This window comes from Rhipicephalus microplus, chromosome 5 (assembly GCF_043290135.1).
Source record: "Rhipicephalus microplus isolate Deutch F79 chromosome 5, USDA_Rmic, whole genome shotgun sequence".
Taxonomy (NCBI): Eukaryota; Metazoa; Arthropoda; class Arachnida; order Ixodida; family Ixodidae; genus Rhipicephalus; species Rhipicephalus microplus.
Genome location: NC_134704.1, coordinates 181,601,827 through 181,625,879, shown reverse-complemented (window position 1 = coordinate 181,625,879; position 24,053 = coordinate 181,601,827). Strand labels below are relative to the sequence as shown.

Here is a 24,053-nt window from a genome sequence, read left to right as displayed (position 1 = left end):
GGCGGGCATGCGTGGCTCTCGGTGGCACAAAAAAACGCGAGTGTCAGGATTCCCTTGATAGCTTAAGTCATATTGTTTATGTACCCACACGCGGCGAATCGATTTTAGATCTCGTCGTCACTTCTGATCCAAGCAACACGTGTGTTAATGTGTTAGAAGGCGTCAGCGATCACAAAATCTTGCACTGTGAATTTGAAACATTCTAAGAAAAAACATGTGATAAAAAGAAAACTATCTTCGACTACGCACAAGCAAATATTGACGCGATATCAAGCCAACTGTCTTCTTTTTCTATTGATTTTTAAGCACTATTGGTGACCATAATGCGAACAAAAACTGGACACTTATCCGGGACGAACTTATCTCACTAAGAGGAAAATACATTCCCAACGTCACCATAGCCGCATCAACACAAAGCACATGGTTCACGACTCACTCAAAACGCTGCATTAACAAAAAGAAAAGGTTGTACTCGCAAGCGAAATCGACAGCATCTGAGGACGGCTGGAAGCGTTATCGTAAACACACAGATATGTAGAACGGAAATCGAAACAGCAAAAGACCAAATTTTATAACTATGATATCTCAAACATGTTAAAAAGCAACAGTAAAAAATTTTGGAAGGTTGTGAGTCCAAGTTACGACTCCAACGCCATAATATCAATAGCAAAAGACGGAAAACTACTTTCTATGGCACACGCCGCGACAGAATTCGATAATTTCTTTAGCTCTGTGTTTACGAATGCTACCTAACCTACCTGCTATTCCTTCAACTTCCCGCATGCAAAATGTCGTTATCACTCCGCGAGGCATCGTAGCAGCCATTGATCGCCTTTCTGCAAATTCTGCACCAGGTCCTGACGAGATATGCCCGAAAATGCTTAAGATGTTAAAGCTAGAATTTTGTCCTTTGTTAAGAGTCGTTTCCCAACAATTCCTCGATACAGGCTGTGTACCCAACAACTGGAAGCTAGCCCGCGTAGTACATATATTTAAATCTGGAGACCGTTTTAGTCCCAACTAACTACAGGCCAATCTCCCTAACTAGTATCGGCAGCAAACTGCTTGAGCACATCACTTCATCAGAAGTCATGAATTACTTAGCGGAAAACAATTTCTTTTTTGACAACCAACATGGCTTTCTGCGAGGTCGATCTTGCGAGACACAATTATTTGAGTTAATTACAGACATTCATACTGCTCTGCATGACCGATGCCAGATCGATGCCATTTTTGTAGATTTTAAAAAAGCATTCGATAAAGCCCCTCACGCCAGATTAATGAAAAAGCTTTCCACCCTTAACTTAACCACTCACAGTCTTAATTGGATATCGGAATTCCTAACTAACTGGTACCAATCCGTTGTAGTCAACGACAAACACTCCCCATTTAGCGCACGTCAAATCGGGAGTACCTCAAGGATCTGTACTGGGGCCTATTCTGTTTCTAATTTACATTAACGATATAGCTACTTTTATGACTTCCACGGTAAGGTTATTCGCCGATGACTGCGTGATATATAGAAAAGTGATTAACAGTGAAGATGCTAATAATATGCAGAATGATCTTAACATATTAGGTAAGTGGTGCCAGGACTGGCAGATGGAAGTAAATGTGAGCAAAACAAAGGTCCTTTCATTTGCTAGAAAACAGACACCAATACTTAATCACTACACATTGAATGAGAAACAAGTTGAATATGTATTCAACTTTAAGTATTTAGGAGTTCACTTAACAAGTAACCTATTATTGAACCTACACACTGACACTGTCACTAGCAACGCTTACAAGACACTCGGATTCATCAGACGTAACTTACATTTTGCCAATTCGGATACTAAACTTTTAGCTCAGAATACACTAGTCCGCTCTAAGCTTGACTATGCTTCTCAAGTATGGAACCCTCACCAGGCTTACCTCATAAATAAAATACTGTCTCTTCAAAACAAAAGTGCCCGGTTCATAACAAAGATATACTCTCAAACTTCTAGCATAAATGAAATTAAAAAGTCTCTAAAGTTGCCGTCTCTGCCGTCACGCAGACTGTTCTCCCTTCTGTCTCTTCTTCACAATCTCTACCATAACCACTCGCAACTGTCTGCACTTATTAAACCTGCTCATAGAATATTTGCTCGTCTGGACCACAAACTCAAATTAGAACCTTTATTTGCCCGAACAAACCTGTTTTTATATTCACCATTACTTCTTGCTGTTAATCATTGGAATCAACTTCCCAACGATATTGTCTGTATAAAAAACTACAAAGAATTTACTCACGAATTAAAGCTTTATCTTGGTGTTTGAATGACCTAGTATAACCGACCCAGATGTACATGTGCTTATATATTAACTTTTTTTAGCACGCTGTATAACTCGCTTACTTGACTATAACTAGCATTGTTTAGCATATAAATGTTCAGCCTCGCTTTTTCTTGAGTTAGCATTTCGTTTAAGTGTAGTTTTGTCTTTATAATTACTTTTCTGCAATTTTGTACATTTATACGTTGTTATTTACTCTTTCATACTTTTTATTACTTTATTGTTCATGTTAGTTTTTATATATATATATATATTATTACCCCCCATATGTAATGCCCTCGGGCCTTTAGGGTACAAGAATAAAAATAAAAAAACATTGAGCGTTCTTTTTCGCATAAAAGCAAATACTGACAAAAAGCAAGCACAATTCAAGCTCGAAAACCTTGAGATGATGCTGGTTTGTCGTTGTTTTCATAGCTTTTCCCACAATGTCAAATTACTTCAGCTTTCACCTAAAGCTGTTCAGATGATTATGCTTCTTGTTCATTCTTTTCATGAAAAAAATTAATTTAGCTCTCCCAAAGCACAGAATTTGCTTGCTGTATCTGTTAGAAGTCGAATTATTGTCCTGAGCACGATACTGAAGTAATTATGAATTGTGCCTATATATGCCTGAAGGATATTTTTAGCGCCTATTTATGCTTAAATGGCAGTTTTTAGAGCCTATTATAGGCGCCTAAAACATTCATTTTTTGTGCCTAAAGTTCCGGTCTCGTGTTATCGTGAAGGATACCAAGAAAATCAAGGTGTAAAAATATTTTTTGATTGCCACTACAAATGATAGTACTCTCAGAGGCATGTGAAATACTTTTCCCACTTGGAATGACACTTTGAAAGTTTGGCAGCCCGAAAAAGGTGCTTCTTTTTGTGATCAAGCTTCCGGAGGGAGTTGGTGAACTATGGTGTGTCAGCATCGCTCTGAATACGGACAAGTGGCACATAATTGTCAACAAGATAAAACATAGCTTCTTTATAAAGTAACCAATCGCTCCCAACACTTGACAAGAAAGCGAACTCCTCAAAGTGCACAAGAAAGGTATCCAATTCCCAACCCCTTAAACTAACCAATGCTTGGCTAATACAGTTATCTTTTCTTTTTGTGACATGCAATACCTTGGTAACTTCCCAGGCCACCTGATCCCTATGACTGGAAAGTATTTTAGTCTCAGGGAACAGCTTAACTACTCTTCCGGGCACTCAAAGACCATTAAAAACAGCATTACCTACTTATGCCTCCGTGCTGCTTTGGCAAAATCTTGTCCTATTAAAATTATGGATAGTTTCAATAGACAGGTTGCTAGATTTAATATAACTGGTTACAAAGAACATGTTCTGCACACATCAGCGCAGAAGTTGGTTCGACATGTGCGCAGGGGTTTATCTATCAAGCAGCCTCAAAAAGATAGGTATTCTGACGAAAAGGAAAAGAAATGTGCCTTGATTACATAATATAAAGAATGCAGGCCGCAGATACCGTCTACATGGCATGTTTTCTGCACCAAACAAACTCAGAAAAGCGTGTGCCAGGCTAGATCGAAAGCTGTCGGTGAAAAGAGAATAAATTTCGGGGCTTCATTAAAGGACCAGTCAACAGGCTCCAACTTTTTTTTTACACCCCCCCAAACAAGCTCGGTAATTCGTAGAGTGAACCACAGCAATCACGTTTTCTGAATATTACAGAGCTGCGCGGCGCGCACAGCCTCCATTTCGAAAAACAATTCTCGCGCTCCTTTCCTACACCTGACCAATCTCCTTGCACGCGCAGTGACGACAACTCAGCGATCGTCGACGTGACGTGACGCAGCATGCAGCTCGTCGATTGGTCTAAACCAGATCTCAACAAACAGTAGTGAAGTCAACAACAGTTCCTGTTTTTACCCACAACTACGACAGAGCTATTCAATAATACGACTTGCGAAACTCCTCAAAGGCTCCATGCATCGAAATCGGGACACTTCACTGACCCAGTCGTTGGGAGTGAGCACACTATCGCGCCACCTGTTAATGACCACACCTACTATTAAGCGCATTGTTAGTGCTTTATGTTACTGCTCCCACATGGCGCGGCAGTCTGCTCCTGAAAAATTGAGCTCCAGAAAAATGTGTCTAACTTCATGTCCGGGTTTTGGAACGCAGTCTTGCTGCAAATCGTTGTTGGCTGCAAATCGAGCGACTGGGCTGCGGAAAAGCATTGGCACCGGGTAAATGGAAAACAACTAGGCATCGCAGCAAGCAGAAGTGTGTTGCGACTGATCGAGTTCACCGATGACGTCAACCGCTGACGTCTTGTCACATTGCCAAAGTGGGCGGAGTCACGACGACGGGCCACACTTTCCCCTTCCCCTGAAAAAGGGAGGCGAGACCGCGCGAAAATTTGAAACCAGCTGAACGCGGTCTTCTAGCCCCTGTAACTTCCTTAATATAGCACGTATTTGCGAAATTCTTGCGGCAGCATGTTCATGAAGTAAAAGTGCGCACATTTCTTTTTACAACAATTTTTGAACTTTGGTGTTGTTTACTGGCCCTTCAAGCATGTTTCTGCATTTGTAGAGTGTAGAACTGCAGTGGTATATTATTGCATGCCCTTGTCATGTGGAAAGATGTACATTGGCCAAATCGGCCAGGGCATTAACACAAGGCTTTCAGAGCATAAGAGAGAATTAGCAAGTAATGCTTACTCTCACATTAGGAGGCATTGCTTAGATTATGACTGCGCTTCTGTGTTCCCAGAGGCTAAAATACTTTCCAGTCACAGAGATCAGGTGACCAGGAAAGTTATCGAGGCATTCCACACCAAAAATAAAGGTAACTGATTTAGCAAAGGATCGATTAGTTTAAGCTTAAAAAAATGCTGTCCAGTAGGTCTCGTGTTTCTCGTTAACTAAGGGTAATAGTAGCTAGTAAATAATTTGAATAGCACAGACAAAGTTGATTATGTGTCCAGATGATCCCCATGTCCGTGCAGCTTCTACTTACTGCTAGGATGCAGTGTTACGGATATAAACACGTCCGAAGCCCGAGAGCGGTAAAACACGAATTCAAAAATACTTTTGTCACTTAAAATAAAAATTAATTTGATAAAACTTTCTGAGTGTGTAGCAAATGACTATTGCTACTAAATCTGCTATTGAGCATTTTATGGTAGGACTGCCTCAATGTTGAATTCACGACCGGACATGTGCAAAAATGAAATTTGTTGCAACTTTGTCGTTGCCTGTGAACTTTATTTCACACTTTATACACCTAAAATCATTTTTGGTCTACAGAAAAAAATTCTGGCAACATGCCAACATCAATTATCACATTTTCCCTAATGTTGCCTCTCTATCACAAAATCCCCAGTATGGACCAGATTCTCCACATTCACGACAACATAAACAATCAACGAAAGCGTTAAAGCTCATAAAACTTATTTTAAGTGAAACGCGTATCGTTGTTCTGAAGGTCAAAACTTGTCTAAACCTAATTTAAGAAAAATGTATTTTTCGACGTGTCTTATGAGCTATGGTTTCGAGCTTTCCAGAAAAATTGAAACGAGGCTTGCGGTACTGGAAAAGTTTTTTCACAAGCGATGTTTGGAGAAACACTTTTCTCTTTAGGTAGATAGTTGTGAATTTTTTTCAAATAAATTGGAGATGGTCGAGCGCCCAGATTGGAACAGAGTGGAATGACCTATAGTTGACAGACATGATTTTGTATGGTTGGCGGGTGGACAGAAAGACAACCAGGCAGGTGGACAGACAGACGGACATTTCAACTTCACCCCACTCATCATCATTCACTCTGTAGATAATATGCTGTGAATTTTTTCCCTGAAGATGCCTATAGCGTCACCTTTTTGTGGCAGCATTCGATCTTTTTATGGCAAAATCTCTCTGGGGCCTTTAGTGGTTGGTGCTCAGCACAGCGCCGTCTACAACATGGCGTACGTTTGAACAGTCCAAGAACATACAAGCTTCTGCCCCACTGCCCTTCTTCGTCTCTTCAGTCCATGTTTACGGGCAATTTTTTCATTCTTCACCCCGATAATTTAATATCCTTTCCTTAATATTATCCTCAGGCAGCCTTTTCCAGTACGTATCATCTTTCCACAAATTCTTCCCTCAATAAATAACGCTCGCCTGAAGTTTTCACACTGTTTGCACGAGTGTGGAGAAGTCCTAAAACAATGTGTATTCAGCATGCAAGTGTCTCGAAAACCTCGACTTCAGCTCATGAAAATGTGTCTTGAACATTACTTCCTTATCGGAATATGAAACTCTGTGCGATAAAAGGACGGAAAGCCTTCAGAAATGCGTTAGCTGCAATGCCAATTCAAACATGTGCACTGCGCTAACCTGCACACGTTTAACGATAACAATATACCCTTTCACGTAATGTCTCCCCTGGAGCCACAGGCACAAATACTGTCCACACTGTTGACTTAACTCTTTCCTTACCACGCCACTAGGCATCATTCACCGGTGAACGACAATTTCACGCCCCTACTTTTCAACAAACACCGCGCATATGGACTTGCAGCGCCATCTAGGCGATTGTACACACACTAGAATTTCTGTTTCTGAACGGTTCGCATTTTTAAGGGTGCGCCCATTCAAAGGTTGAAACGCACGTGATTCGCGTGATGGTGTCAACATCCGAAACCACGCGCGCTCGAAAAAAAGCGATTTCGCTTGATGCCGATGCCTCGACGAGCGATCTTTTGGATTTCTCGAGCAGTGAGGAATCGGATCACGATGTGGTGACATCGGATTTCAGCTCCAATGAAGAAATTTTATCAGATCAGCCGAGAACGTCAACTGTTAGTCGCGAGTAAGTTTGGTTTTCACCTTCTGTTTTGTTTATCGTGTTCTGGAGCTGGCTGACTTGCTCTGTATGTGTCCCACATATTATTATTATTTCTAGCGTGTCTACTTTATTTGGGCGCGATGTGCTGCCTCCAGCACAAAGACACGTGGACTTCTGACCCCAGAGGGATCCGGGCATCGACCTCGGCATGACGCTCCGCAGTAGTGCACAATTTATAGCTCGAGAAGTTCTTGAGCTATAACTTTCACTTTTTCAATCCTACTTCAATACGCTGTTTTAAATATTTTGCATCTTTCATAACTTTTCCATAATTTTTTACTCGGAAGATATAAGTATATCATTACGACGTTTGTTGTGAGCAAACCTAATTATTTGTGTTTGTAAATTTTTGTTACCTATTTAGATCTGCCAGGTCTTTCGTCAAATGTACCTTTCAAACCCTACATTCAGTACTTGCATTTTGGTATGTAATATTTTGCTGAAAAATTTTTTTTCTTGAGAAAAAAAATCTCGAGTAGGACCAACTCAGAACTTCACTATTTCGCTATGCATCAGGCAATTTTTTTGTAACTCAAAAACAGCTTCGTCAATTTTAACAATTCTTCTAAATAATGTTGCCCTGTGATTACTAAACATTTTGTATATTTCAGAATTCCTCAGAAAAACTTTGTGTCGGAGATATCGCTTCGTTTTTTAAAACAAAATTTTAAAAATTTTATAATTTTTTGTATACGAATTTTGCGCGCCAAATAAACTTTCTTTATTGTTTCAAAATAAAAAACATTCAAAAGTACGTTCATTCGTCTTTATTTTGATGTATTGCATGGCACTGTAAACATAGTAGCAACGACACAGAAAATTCCTAGCTGCAACATACAAAAATAGGCCAATTTTCCCGTGGTAAGGAAAGAGTTAAGCAGGTTCGATTGGGACACACTGTCTTTTGGAGAGGTGTTGTAGCTGTTGCACGAGCATTGAGCGAAAATCGCACCCATGCACCACAATTACTGCTCGTCTTAGTGACCACTACCATTCACATAGCTCAGCGTGACTGCTGTGAAAGCCACCGTGACGACGTCATCGATGTATGTCACGTGAATTGAAATGTGCATAATGCTGATATGGTGGCAGCCATTCAGACCAGTTGCCGTCTTCGGAAGCTGTTACATTGTGGAAGGGCGAGCTGAGACCAACAGCGTCTCTGTATTCAGCTCCCTCATCAAGTTGGATATTGAAGGGTACTCTTTTGCTCCGTTCGAAGAGGCGACAAACACAACCGGGGTTCCTTGTCGTACATGTTTCGTGAATTACTTCGGACATTTTATCAGCGGTGATGATCTCCACATGTCCCTTTTATATGTGAAGCAGCTTAGGGTTCAGCTTAGGGTTCAGCTCAATGGCCCAATCTGGTGTGCGGCGTGACCACCCTTATGCCGCATGCGCATCCACTCTTGCTCTCCCTCCTCACCTACTCTTTCCCCTCTTTCGCCTCGCAACGCCTACGCAGGCACCGTCTGCTAGCAAGTTCCTCGATAAAAAAAAAAGACTGATGCGCTGCATAACCGTTCATTGGCCACACCGTATATATAGGCACTGGATCTTGACCTCCAAGGCAATGCCAGTGGGAGGTTTCTCCCGTGTGCTCTCGAACAATAAAAAATCTCAGCGTGCGCGTTATCTAAAAGCAGACTGCGGGTATCTCTGTCTATTCGGAGCCTTCTGTCTCTAATTTCCCATTAGCAGCAATTGGCAGGTTCCAGTAGGAAACACCGGTCTATGACTGCATGCTTTGCACCTATCCAAGTTTCTCTCCTGTGTAACGCCATGCTGAGGGTAAGCGTCAACGTCGCCACTAGTGTAACGACTAGTGTAAGCGTCGGACCCATTGTTTCGCGTCTTCACGTGCTTCCCTTTAGTTGAACATGGTGTAATTAATTTTTCTTGTGTGGCTTCATACTTTTTGCACAAGGTTGAACTGTTCCTTTCTTCAAAGAAATGGCGACACTGCCATGATCTTTCGCTGATGTCCTTGGTAACGCAAATTCTTCGCGACCATATCGGAAACCGATGGCTTTGTTGAACCCTCTTATGTCGATGTCCTGCCTCTGGAATGTCTTTCCAGCAACACCAGTGGTACTGGGCTCCGAAGCTCGTTGTGACAACTAAGACAAATCCTTCTCTCATCGACATCTCATCACAGGATGTAGATACAACTGCTCGCATATTCTACAACTTGCTCCTCGACCGATGATGGTCGTTGGAGAGTCGAATGGTGATTAAGGCTCTATTATCTGACACCCAATGGACTCCAGTGTTATTTGACATTACTTTTTGCAATCGGTTCAATCTACTCAGAAGACCAACTCCGGGTTCGCAGGTGGCGCTTGGGAAAACAACTGCATCTGCCAATGGTTTACCTTCTGCAATGACGAGTTCGTGAAGATTATTCATTTTTCAAGAGTCAACGCTGTCACCGCAGATGAAAAGAATGATGACAGCTTCTGTCTGCACTAATTATGACAGTAATTACAAAAATGAAAACAAATAACCTTTTAACTACTGGAAATAGCCGGCAGAGTCAAATGGGTGCATTTAAGTTCTTGCTATGAATGATTTAGAGCCACTTAGAAATTTTCTAATGGCGGCCACTGGAAATCACCGCGGAGCAATGAAATCTGGCTGATTTAGCTGGCGAAACCAAAAGCGGCGCACCAAGAAAGGCCAACTGTAATTCATTTCAAAAACACCCTCTATGATAAGTCAATGCTTTTAAATTGTGTTTTAAATGGTTTTAAATTTATTTAATTACTGCTGTAAATAATGTTTGTGCACACATAAAGATGACTTCTGCCAAACTAAACGGAACGCCGCAGGTAGCATGCGAATGCCTCCTTTCTGTAATTTTTTCAGACACCCGGTATACGAGACCCGGGGCTAATACGAGCCTGCCTCAGGCCCAGGCCCGACTTGAGCCCAAAGCTCATGGGCCTGAGCTAGGCACGGGCCCGATCCAACATTGCCTTACCCGAGCTTTCAGCCTGACCCTGGTTTGAAAGCCTGGGCCCATGCAGTGCTCTAATTTAAGCGATTGCAAATTGTTCTTTTTAGAAAATACGCTGTAACCTGATCGACATTGTAACACGTAGTACACTATCATGTTGTATGTATTAACCTTGTTTTTTCTGCGAAATAGACTAGTAGTGAGCGCAGCGGTGTCCTTTTTGTTCCTCTGGTGCCGGTCTCAGTGCACTCCTTCATAAGTAAACATGAACCTTAATGCAAGGTATTCTTTACGCATTGTAGGTTGGTGTGGCAGAGAAAGATAAATTAGATTTAATCAGTAAAAGACCCCCCCCCCCCCCCCCCCCGGTGTTCAACTCTGTCGAATCTGTTTGCATTAAACGCTTCAAACAAAAGTTTGTGCCTGTATCTGCAGTAAGCTGTAATGGTAAATATTGCAATATTAGCAGAGCTGTCATCAAGAACGGCTCCTATTAAGTCTTTTTTAGGAAGGTAGTTCCGTACATTTCCCAGAAGGAACTAAATATTATCGTACAGGGGGCCTTTAGGCTGCAAGGATTGTGGCTGTGTAGCATAGACCCTTTTCATAATTGTAAAGCTAGCTTTCCTGCTATGCAGTTTGCCCTATTAATGGTGACTAGTCACTTTCTGCAAACACAGTGTCCAAGCGGAGTTTACTTGCACTAAAACATGAAAAATGTAGGTTTAGCTATATCAAAATTAATGCGCATAATAGACAAGCCTCTGCATGTTCAACTAAGATCTGGTCTTCATTTGAAGTAGGACAGGTGCCCCCATTATTAGGGCAAAGATGCAGTGCCGAGAAGCGCACTTGCGAATTATGAAAAGGGTCTATTGCAGAATAACGGTGAACAGGTTTGCAATGAATGCTATAACTTTAGTTCTTTCACAGAATCAGTCATGAAATCATAAATAAGTAACTTGTTGTTCATCAATAGCTTGTCAACGCAAATCTTAAAGGAGATGGAACGAGCCTTTTGTGAATGCTTAAAGTGTTTCTGGTGGGCAAGTCTGACATGTGCCGAGCAAACTTCGGGAACTAAAAAGGGTGTATCCCTCAACTTTGACGTTGCAGAAAGAACTGCAGTTTTGTTTTTAAACCTGGAAAACTTGACGGTAATGAGGCCGTTTGTTTTCCAACCTGAAATGATGATAGGTACTTGAGAAGCACAATCGATATTTCATATTCCAGGCAATGTTCTTTAATTATAATGTGTTACAATAGTAAGTAGCCATAAAAATAAAGTTTACATACAAACGCCGCAGCTGCAGTCCTTCCGCAACATGTGCCGGGCATAGTAGCTGTCAGCTGCCCAAGAGCAAGAATAGCAGAGTAGTCTTTTTGCTGAATGGCATGTTTTGAATGAAGAGTATTCCTAATAACGAAAACGATACTTATAAGGTGCTCTGAAAGCACCTTAGATAATAACGTCTGTATCCTTGAGCCACTGCTACTGAGGCTAGACACTCCATCACAAAGAAGAAAGTCTGGCGAATGCACTCGCTGGCAAGCCTGCTTTACCACATTTGTCACTAAACGTTTCCATGTAATGGCGTGTAAATGAAACTTGCAGCAAAATGTATTACCTCGGAGTGCATTAATGATGCTGCGTGTGACAGTGGCAACACTACCAACAGTTAGCTGAAGATGTTTATCATAATAGGGTGTTTATCATAATTAAGTGGTACTGGCACGTTTGCTGCCTGCCGCCATGATTCCGAGCGATTCCAGTGATTATCCATCGCACTCTCAGCTTGGCAGTGACTCCTTCATAATTTTAGTATGCTCCACCGTATAACACCTCAACTTTGCATAAAGCTGGCTTTTGAGATCCTTTTTAGCTGCTACAATTCGAGAAAGCGGTGATTGGAGCCTGCATGATGATCAAAGCAGCGACAGTCGTGGTTTCAAATTATGGCATTTCGGACTTGCAATTTCAGCTGTGAACAAAAAAAAATTGGACTCCAAATTTTACATATTTTATACAGTGACCTTATCGTGTTTGTTGCAATGCCGCTAAAACAGCTGAATTGTCAAGGTTGTACGCAACATCGGCAATTCCCTCCTTCAAGTTAAAGATTCTGGCGTGCTGCCCGCACTCACTGCAGGGTTACAAACTACACCTTAACTTTACAAGAATGTCGCTGCCCTCAAAGCTTTATACATTCTAACCCCTTTATAAGAGACACTGATATAAGAGACAAACGGGTATAAGAGACACCAGTGTTCCTAAAATAAAATAAGGGTTGATAGGAAAAGGCATACATGATACCCTGTCTATAAGAGACATCTCATATAATAGACAAAAATTGCTGCCCAGAGCGTGCCTCTCATAAAGCGGTTCAACTGTATCAGTATCATACCTGCTAGCAGTGAGTGAAGTTGTTTATTCTGTATCTTTTAGCAAAGGTGCAAAGTTGTCCACTGGACCTAGGCTTTATTTTCTCGTTGTGGATTCAGATTGCAGTGTGTACAGCTGCTAACCCTCCTTAAAATCTCCTCCCTATTAACCGTACGCATCTCCCACACCACACTTCTGGATCTTCAATGGCGTCATTGCTAATGGCTATCATGACAAGCATGAAAAAAGAGTTGCACTTTGCTTGTAGACATCAAAATGCCTGTAATTATTTTCAAGCGATCTGTTTTATTTTTTCTGTTTGTCACAGCATTCCTCATAAGCATGCAAATACAATCTACAGCCAATTAAAATATAATTTTTTTGTTGACACTTTGCTAAACAAACAAAGCACCAATGTCTTCTCTTCATTTTGTTGCAGAACAGTAAAATTGCAGTTGAAAGGTTAGTTTGATAATTCAAGCAATGACTTACAGTCGGCCTATGTGTGGCCTTCACTAATGGAGCCATGACTGTGCCGAACTCAAAGTGGCATATGCCCCCAGTGTTGCCGATGCACAAAGCATTATGAATATTCCCAATGGAAAACGCTTGAATGTCCCCCTTTTTTTTTTTTTTTCTAGCTTGTCAGATTCGCTCAAAAACCTCTCTCATGTACAGACCCAATGCAACCGTGATTTTGTGTGTTCATGGCCAGTAAATGCTCGGGGAACAAGAATGGCCTTGGTGAAGATATAACTTCAGCATCAAACAATGGCTAATGGCTCTTACCAGAAGGCCATTTCTTTGCACACCAGAAGATTTGAACTGGGGGAAACTGCTTGCTGATGGTCGTCCCTCTTTTCTTTGCCAAGGCAGCAGAATGCTGAAAGGAGGACAATGCTATGTGATTACAAAGAAGCCCTGCCTCCAGAGAATGCATTGCAACCTACACTGCACCAAATTGAACTTGCCGACTACAAAGCGGGAGTTGGCAAAGCCCGTTTCAATGCACAGAACAATCACACTGCCAAGTTTGTTAGAAAAAAATTTCTCGTGTTTCTAAAATAAGACTTACTGGAAGGTTTTCAGAGAGAATAGAACTGGGCCAGTGATGCTAATGGCTCCAGTTCCAAGCTCGTTAACAGGACAATTATGCAATCAGATAAACCTCTATGTATGCAAAATTGCAGTAGTGCAACAGCTGAAATAGAATTTGGTCCAATTTGTGGAGCAGCAGAATGCTACTTTTGGGGCACTAAAACCTGAATTTGGAGCAGGTTACAGCAAACAACATTCATTTTTTATCACGGAAGATCAAATTTGGAGCAGCATAAAAAAAGCTTACATTTAGAAAAAGAAACAGTCTGCACAAATCTTTTAACATCACCTAAATTGTGCAGAGTGAGCATAAGCAGTGCTAATTCAATAGAAATAGTATTTTGAAGCACCTGACCAAACAAACAATGATAATGTCAACATTTGCCGTGACTGTGAAATTCTTTGACACACTCTATGAAATTCAAAAGTGGATCGGCTAAGCTGGAGCATCTGAAATTCGGGATATTCGTAAAACTAAGGATAGAGGTGAAGAAAGAAAAAGAAAACTGGCACACAGTTTTGTTTGTTTTTTTCAGAGCTACAGAAATGTCATACACTAGTCCAAATGACTGCCAGTAACTTGTTTAGATGATCATACTAGCTCTCACAATTGTGCGGTGTATACATGCATGAGTAATTGAACAAAATGTTTCGTGTCCTGCAACTAGTGCTAACAACCCCTTCCAAATCTTCATATGCTTTTATGCAGACCACCAGTGTACTACGGCAAAGGTGGCTTAAGGAGCGTTCTGTACAGGTTAGAACAAGGCCAACAAATGTTCAGGCTGGTACACCCATCAACCCTCTTTTTTTCCCCTTCACAGTAGAATTAGGACAACCGTTTAGGGTAAAACTTCTCGGCTCACTTTCAAGGCGTATTCAATAAAAAATAAAGTAACAATGATGTGCACCAGTTGGCTGGCGACAGCATCGGATATTTATCGCCAGGACGACGCAACCTCAAGACAGAAGTGTTTTATGTGCAGTTGCTGTGGCAACCAACATGGTCGCCAGGAACGCCGGCGCTCGCAGCACGTTGAGATTGTGTGGGCACAGAAAACACGATATACACTTCCACCTTTACTTCCTAACATGCCACTGCCACATTCGCTAAGAAATTCACATTTCCGGCGAAGCGTTGGTGGCTGCGGCATCGCATTTTTGTCTTCAACTTGCATCAACCCACTAATAGCTGTCCGCTGGAATCAGTGGAGCAATGGGTGTGCGACATTCTTACTATCTGCTCTATCACATTTTGAGTGTGTCCTGACCTAGTGTCTATATTCTACACCGTGGTTTGGGGGTTATAATCTGCACGCTTGGACTGATTGAGGACACAAACTGCAGATGGTCAACGTGGCCTCCATTTTTTGTTGAAATTTGTGGAACTGGGAAAATTTTGAGGCTGGTCAGGCATTTTGGCGCAGCGAGGCACAATTTCAGCAAATTTCATGGTTTCGCAAATCACAGCTCAAAAATGCGGAATCGTATCAAGTTGGCGTAATTGACACAGCTGTTGGAGCCATGATAATTGGCAATGCTATAAATCGTTACATTGAAAGTTTATTAACTGAAATTCGTTTTTTTATATAGTTCATACTCACCGATGGATACTTTCTATGCAAGAAAGTGCTGCAGGAAAATTCCAAACAATAGAGTAGCTTTCGAATAGGTAATTCCAACAAATATTTAGTTCTGTGAACACAAAGGGCCACAAACTGCATCTACAGTTTTCTGCCAAGCCAATAAAGCCAACAATGTGGCCTTATGGCACACGCAAAGCCGATAGAACTGCCCATTCTGCTGCTGCAGCTTGCTGCCGAAACATCATCTACTGCCAATTATGTTACGACACTGCTCTTTGCTCACTTCAATGAATACCCAATGTTAAAAATTGTCACACACTCCCCAATACAATGTTACTTTTAAAGGTCCCATAAACAATTCAGAGGTTGAAATTTATTCGTGGTGCTGCAGTAGTGATCCGAGTCTACAATGAGTATGTAGCCGTGGGAATTTTTCAAAATGATGTAATGGTGCAGTTACAAGTGAGTGATGATCAAAATGCTGCCCTCGTTCATTTAACAATCACTGACTGGTCTCCGCTCTTCCCCAACTGCTCCTCCTTGCCATTCTTGTCTCGTCCCTGTGTACCAGCGCTCCAGAGCCTGGCCTGGAAAAGAGGGGAATCGCGGCAGCCTCTACCGTTGTGGTCGGTTTGCTGTTGATGCCTGACCCATGAGAGCTCTTTCAGGATGTAGGTGCAGTTACTGAACAAGTAAAGGTGAAAAAAAAAAAAAAACAGACGCTTCGGGATCCATACAGGTCTTTAATCATACTCATGAGTGTGGACAAGAAACACGCATGGGTCCCGATACAGCTCTGAGTGTTTTTTGACCTTGACTTGGTCAGTGAGGGCATCTACATTCTCATCACGATACCTGACCAGACGAACTTTTGTGGAACTCTCGACTACATCTCTAACTCTTCTGTCTATTTTACTCCCACTTGCTCTTTCCCAAGGCACTGCACCGTGCTCCCTCTTAGGCCCCAGAAATTAGGCGTCTGCATTCTTCTTCTAATCACCATCCTCCTTCTTCCCATGCAAAGAGCAGGAGCAGGGAGCACTTGAACTGACTAGCAAACACACAACTCCTTGTCATGTCAGAAGCAGTGTTTGCTGCTGGTAACGTACTGCAGGGTGCTAGCTCTATCTGAATGACATTAAGAGGAGCACTGCATTGCATTTTTCCCGACTTTGCACAGTGCACTACTGCCACCTCTGGCAATGTTGATGGCAAAGCATTCTGAACTCGATGCGGACATTTTCTCTAAAGTGTCAAAGATGGTTTCATGGCCATTTGAAGAGCCCGTGACCACATTTGCCAAATTTGAGCTGACAAGCGCAATGAGTACATGGGCCGTTAACGATTATGTCTGCCAAAATTTGCAACACTAGATGGCGCCAAAACCAGTCAAATTTCAAGATGTCACTAATTTATCGCCGGAGCGCTTGCGAAGGGTTGGATTGAAAGAGAGACGCAAGTCGGTGGCAACACGGCAAATCCATTTTATTATTACACAAAATGGCTAAAATCCAAACAAACCCTTAAAATGCAAAAAAGAAACACACAATAATGGGCTATACAGTGAAGCCAGGACTAACTTTATTCCGAGTCAAGTTCAATACTAATCTTTCTCTAGCCAAACTGGCATTTCGTTAATGAAACATTCTCACAGTTCCTCCCACTGTCACGTAGACTCCATGCTCTTGCCATGTCGACAATTCGTCGAGTCTGTCGTCAACGTTTTCCTCAAGCTCCTACGGTCATTATCAGTAGTTTCCGCCTAATGCGCTGTTGGTCTTCATTGCCGATGTCCCGGTCTTATCTGTCATCTTCAGCTTCGCTGGGCTAGGCTTAGCTTGTCATGGACTCCCTTGCTGACGGGTCCACTCCGCTGTCTGGTGTGGACTGCTACTGTCCTAGCACAAAGTGGGATAGCTCTCAATACAACAGGAACTGCTAGATAAGAGTGTGGCAAGTCCAGAAGGCTTAACTCGAGAGCACCTACGAGGTCGACGGCCACTTCCCGGACCTCTCACGTCAACATCCTTCGGAACCGGGCGGCTATGCTGCTCCCGTCACTGTAGCGATGCTGGTCTCCCACGTCTTCACAGCTCAGACCCCCCAAAGCACAATGCCAGCTTATCCTCCGTGATTTTCCATCACAGCTTGGGCCAAATGCCACGAACCTTTTTCTGACCAATTTCGTACCTAAACATGGCACGTCTGCCCACCATTAGGGTCCCATGCCCGGCATGAGCCTCGTGCCCTCTTACTCATGACACAAGATGAATGCTTCTTGCCCTTCCTTTCACAGGTGCACGCACAGAGAATGAGGGCATGACGGAGATGTAGGAATTCCCCTACGTAGACAGTAGTGCTGTAACGTCGGTCCTCTATGTAGAAGGCTGTGCTCTGATGTCACCAACAGTAGCACGTTACAGAGCGAAAATTATTTTATACGACACGTGCAGTTTGTGTAATTTGTAGCTTGAACAGATAATTAAAGCTTGTGATAAATAATTAGACACAATATGGGAATGTGTGCACCTGTTTTATTTTTTTTCCTTCAGCTTCGCTGGGCTAGGCTTAGCTTGTCATGGACTCCCTTGCTGACGGGTCCACTCCGCTGTCTGGTGTGGACTGCTACTGTCCTAGCACAAAGTGGGATAGCTCTCAATACAACAGGAACTGCTAGATAAGAGTGTGGCAAGTCCAGAAGGCTTAACTCGAGAGCACCTACGAGGTCGACGGCCACTTCCCGGACCTCTCACGTCAACATCCTTCGGAACCGGGCGGCTATGCTGCTCCCGTCACTGTAGCGATGCTGGTCTCCCACGTCTTCACAGCTCAGACCCCCCAAAGCACAATGCCAGCTTATCCTCCGTGATTTTCCATCACAGCTTGGGCCAAATGCCACGAACCTTTTTCTGACCAATTTCGTACCTAAACATGGCACGTCTGCCCACCATTAGGGTCCCATGCCCGGCATGAGCCTCGTGCCCTCTTACTCATGACACAAGATGAATGCTTCTTGCCCTTCCTTTCACAGGTGCACGCACAGAGATTGAGGGCATGACGGAGATGTAGGAATTCCCCTACGTAGACAGTAGTGCTGTAACGTCGGTCCTCTATGTAGAAGGCTGTGCTCTGATGTCACCAACAGTAGCACGTTACAGAGCGAAAATTATTTTATACGACACGTGCAGTTTGTGTAATTTGTAGCTTGAACAGATAATTAAAGCTTGTGATAAATAATTAGACACAATATGGGAATGTGTGCACCTGTTTTATTTTTTTTCCATGAATTGCAACGCAATGCAGGGCTAATGTGCCTGCATTAAACATGCATTCGGAAAAGCTTGTGTGGGGGCTTTTGAAACATGCAGCAGAAAAAGGCTGTGCTGCAATGTTGAGGACGACAAACTAGACAGACACAGGGAAGCGCTTTCACTGTGTCAGTCCAGTCTTTCGACCTCAACCTTGCAGCGCAGCCTTTTCCTGCAGCATTCGTGTCCCCCACAGTTATGGCATCGAGCAGACGCTATCCCTAGAAACGAAATTAATGGTCCTGTGCGTTCAAGCGGTCAACATGCTCATCTATTCTACAGCATTTAACTAAGTGTTTCCAAACGGGCGCACAGTGGCATCCATCCCACAGAAACAGGCAGTAGACCACGAAATCACACTGGTCAACAAAACAATGCAACTCACGCCCTTGGGGGTTGGGCTTGCTCGGGGACATCATGCACACGTCACCATTTGCTCAGATACCGGAGGGGATAGAGAAGAGAGTTTGCTTGCGAACAATGCAGGAGGCGAGCGGCACGGGTTTCAAGCTCTCCTTCTCTAATCATGGTTTAGCGCCACTTTAGAATACTAGTTTTAAAAGCAGGTAATGAACCAATTGAAAAAAGTCTGAGGCACGGTGCTCTTCTTCAAACACACAACTGCCATCGTCTAACTAGAATTTGTTATGAGGCCTTGTGAGGGGCCCATTAACCAGTGACAGAAACAATAGAATGAGTTTTTCCAATGCACAGCATTCCACAAGGGTTTTGCTTGACACAATGAGATGGGAAATTAGGCCAACTTTATTAGGGCCCAGGGAGATGTGGGAATGCCCATGACAATGGGGATTAAATTGATGAAGGCGAGAAAGGTCACAAATGCAATGACTGAAGCAACATTTTGCCTTTTGGAGCACAATCTGGAGCAGAAAAAATGAAGCCTAGAAGCAGCCATAAGCATCTTAGATCAAAAAAATCCTTTAGTTTGGAGAAGCCATTGGTGTTTTTGAGGCAGATGGCAAAATATTTCTAACAACTTCAGGAGTATAAAGCATCGTTACGCCTGGGAGTCCACACCGAACATCAATGCCTCTGCAAAGGCAATCTGCGTGAAGGTCAGCAATCGCGCCTGCCTGACACGATCGACTCAACGACGTCGTCAAGAGGCGGCACCAGTCTGTCATGCAATGCACAGCGAGCTCCCTCAGCCCACGAGCCCGTTGGAGCTATCGGTGCCTTCCAGCCTGGCGAGTCTTACGCAATGCGTGGGAACGTCACTTGTCCTTGGCTGCAATCACGCGCAGCGGCTCCGGATTCGATGAGCACGACGCGGCCCAGCGGCGAGCCCCATTGGAGGATTCTGACATAACGGCCAGCGGCGCTTCTAGTTGGACGTTGGTGACTCAAATGATCCACCCGGTGCCTATAAAAACAGCCCTGCGGCGCGTCGCCAGCAGTAGACCTATGTGTCAGAGAAGCCTCTCGTTGCTTCGAGCCCCTTTCGCAGTCGGCACGCCCGGTGTCCTTGGCAGCGGCGAGTTTCGTGGCGTCCTTCGTAACCTCGTCGGCGGTGCACTTCATAACAGAGAGAGAAGCCGACGGATGTGTGCGAGAGAAGACATCTCGGTTCTTTGAGTCCCTAAGCTGTCGGCCCCAGTGCCGAATTTGTAACGCCTCTATTTCTTTGCTGTACATAAACCTTGCCTTAACTCACCGTCGTCTCGTCTGCTCGTCTATCAGCTCTGCGCAGAAGCAGTCGCGAGCTGAGTAACACACGCTACCAAACGGCTGGTGACCCTGGGCGGCGGAGTTCAGAGCAGTGGCGCCTTCGAGACTGTGTTGACGTCGCGCCCTCGTAACAACATCTCATAAATATCATTATTTATTAGTAAAAATAGCACACAAATAATATTCACTGCAAATTGAAAGAAACAAACATTTAGGACGATCACTGAACACAAAATATGATAAATAAATATATTCAACATACAAGTAGAGAGGCTGGAACTTTTTTCTAGTGTCGTGAGCGGGCGGCGCCCTCCGCGGGCGCAGTGACATGTGTTCGGATCTGTCCGCCAGATGGCTCTGCAGCCTGCTGGCAAGTCTGAGCGCGGCCAGGCCTGTCAGGCGCGGTAGCGAGGTGTATGCAGTATATTTGTGCGTGTGCTATGCTTGCGCGGTTTCAAACTACTTCGTCTTGATGCTGTGTTGACTTGTGAAGGAGCTGCAAACATCATATATTGTCGGCGTTCACCTTTCTCGTCGGATGTGTGACCATGCCTGCCCGTAAGGGTAGCACGTGCTTTGTGCCACTCTGCAAGAGTGGATACAAGTCGTCAGAGGTAAAAGTGTCATTGTTTCGAGCTCCCACAGATCTTGCTCGTCTGCAGGAATGGTCGAGAAACATCAAACGAGACGACAAGGTACTTGACAATACATGTGTGGTGTGTTCCCGTCATTTTGATGAACGCTACATACAAAAAGCATTCAAACATGTCACAGGATTACCGAGCACGAATGACACGTGCGCGCGGCCGGTTGACACCATCTACCTTTCCGTGGCAGATCTGCATGTGCGGACGCCGATACTGACCTTCTGTATGGACGCTCCGACGCAGCGACAGTTGCGCATGTCCGTGACATCAGCGACCGAGGCTATAAAGCATCCACTGCAGCATTTCTTCGACAGTGGGCACGGCGAGACGACAGCGACCATGTTGCTGACCACGAAGTTCTTCGTTGTACAGGTTTCGCTGCTGACGGTCACAAGATTACCGAGCACGAATGACACGTGCGCGCCGCCGGTTGACACCATCTACCTTTCCGTGGCAGATCTGCATGAGCAGACGCCGATACTGACCTTCTGTATGGACGCTCCGACGCAGCGACAGTTGCGCATGTCCGTGACATCAGCGACCGAGGCTATAAAACATCCACTGCAGCATTTCTTCGACAGTGGGCACGGCGAGACGACAGCGACCATGTTGCTGACCACGAAGTTCTTCTTCGTTGTACAGGTTAGCTACTCTGCTTCCAACATAAAAACTAGTGATGAAGTCATGTTAGTAGTTGTGCCGTGCCCAAGAACCTGTTTAAGTATTGCATATGAGTGCTATTGTGCATGCAAAATGTTACTCTGTGGTGACGTTGAGACAAACCCAGGACCCACGAACGCTGATTTATTACACAGTATTCTTCAGGGCCAAGCAGATATGAAGGCTGAAATACAGCTATTAAAATCGATGAACGAACAAATAATGTGCGACATGGACTTGCGATTTCGAGCAATTGAAGCCAAACTACAGGAATTTAAAGATAAATCACCGGAAGTTGCAGCTCTTGAATCCACTGCAGCTTCCTTTAAAACTGTGCTGTCATGGCAGAGCTCTAAGTTAACTGATCTCGAAGGCCGAAGCCGTCGGGCAAACCTTATCATTCATGGTGTTCTCGAAAACACAAATGAAAATGACACCTGTCTTCGAACTGCTGTTGTAACCGATATATTCGAGAAAGTGAAGTGCAAGTCCATAGCCCGCATTCACCGTCTTGGCCGCCAAGGTAGTCGTAGGCCTGTCATAGCTTACTTTCAAGATTATCTGGAGAAACAAGAAGTCTTAAAGAACTCAAATAAATTGAAGGGCTCCAATATTTATGTGCAAAATGATTATAGCCAGTGCACGCTGCGCAAGCACCGCCTGCTTTGGGAAAGTGCAAAAGCTGAACGCGACAGCAGGAAACGGGTTACTCTTATTCACGACAAGATCAAAATTGATGGCAAACTATTTGGCTGGGATGAAGCCAAAAATGTGCGTGTAGCTCTTAATCCGCAAGCTACAGGTTCTGATTGACCCGCTCGACAGTGTTTGTCAAAAAGTTTGAGAGTGCTTAACGTAAACGCACAAAGCCTGTCAAATAAAGTTGACAAGCTCGAGTACCTTCTACTCACCTACGACCCTCACATTACAATAATCACAAAAACCTGGCTGCACGAAGGTATAAATGATTCAGTACTAATTCCTCCGAGATATCAAATCTTCAGACGTGACCGGCCAACAAGAGGTGGTGGTGTAGCAATAGTTCTCAAAGATTGTATTAGTGCTCGGCCCCTTCAACAAATTCATGAGCACGAAAGTTTATTCCTTAAGGTAAGCTGCTGGGGCCATTACTTCACTGTATGTGCCATCTACAGACCACCCTTTTCAACACACGAATATCTGTCTAGACTATATGACCACATGTGCACGTTTAAAAATGATCGTCTGATTCTTGCAGGTGATTTTAACTTGCCCAATGTTGACTGGCGCGTTCCATGCTCTGGCTCTGATGTAACGATGTTAAACCCTCTCGCTGACATTGCCTTGATGTGCGATCTTGTGCAGATTGTTAATGAGTGCACCAGAGAGGCTGGAAACACCCGTTCTACACTCGACCTAGTCTTTTTAAATTCCGATGTATGCAAATACACGGTCTCTATTGAAGATGGCATTTCCGACCATAAAGCAGTATTTTTATCCTTCGGTATTGGTGAAAACAAAGCACACCGACAAGAGACCAGACATGTCATTAAGGATTACTCGAAGGCGGATGACCAGGCCATTTTGGATTATCTGTCGTTTTTATGTGATAATCTTTCTGATGATGTGTCAATCGCCTGGAACTAAATAAAAACTGCGATACATTACTGCACTGATAAGTTTGTGCCAAGCAAACGGGTTAGGAAAAACCGAAATAACCCATGGATTACCAGAGATATCATACATTTGCACCGCAAGCTAAAACGAGCTAGAAAACAGAAAAAAATACCCTGCAGACTTATCTCCTTGAAGGCCCAGCTTGCAACTCGGCTAAGCGAAAATAAGGCAAGATACTTCAACCACTCGCTTCCTAACTTTTTGAAAACTAACCCGGATAGATTCTGGCGGTACTTGAGCGATGCGCACAAAACACCGACCGAGATGTCAGTAAATGGCTGTATTGTTAACGATCCAGTCAAAATTGCAAACCAATTCAATCAGTATTTTCACTCAGTATTCACTCAGGGAGATTATGCTGACACAAACATTTTTTCTCTGTCTACTATATCTGCCGATTTCATAACTGTCGAAGGTGTCCTTTCACTGTTACTGAAGGTTAAGACAATCTTCCGATGGTCCCGACGGCATACCTAATGCGTTTTTGCAACGTTACGCCGAACCTATCGCGCATGTCTTCACCCATATTTTTCGTCTTTCGTTTCATAATTCAATTTTTCCCAATGATTGGCGTACGGCACGTGTTATTCCCGTGTTTAAAAAAGGTGATCGCCTAAATGTTGAAAACTACCGGCCAATATCATTAAATTCCGGTCCTTGTATACTTCTTGAGCATATCATCACGCATTACATAATGTCATTTCTTGAAGAAAACAGTATTCTGACTCCTTTCCAGCATGGTTTTAGGAAGGGCCTCTCGACTACAACTCAACTTGTCACCACAATTCACGACTTCGCAATGGCACTTGATAAGGGTGACCAAATAGACGCCATCTTCTTAGATTTTAGAAAAGCTTTCGACTGTGTTTGCCATAGTAAATTACTCACCAAACTTTC

General features: G+C 43.5%; 1 protein-coding gene across 4 annotated transcripts in view; it reads right to left on the bottom strand.

The window, feature by feature from the left end:
• Positions 1–24,053, bottom strand: part of xmas (RRM_XMAS2 and SAC3_GANP domain-containing protein xmas) — a 417,359-nt gene that overhangs the window by 369,366 nt on the left and 23,940 nt on the right. For all 4 annotated transcript variants that reach the window (XM_075896259.1, XM_075896258.1, XM_075896260.1 and 1 more), the window contains exon 4: positions 13,302–13,395. In XM_075896259.1, the coding sequence (XP_075752374.1) occupies positions 13,302–13,395 (94 nt within the window). The remainder of the gene's footprint in view (positions 1–13,301; positions 13,396–24,053) is intronic.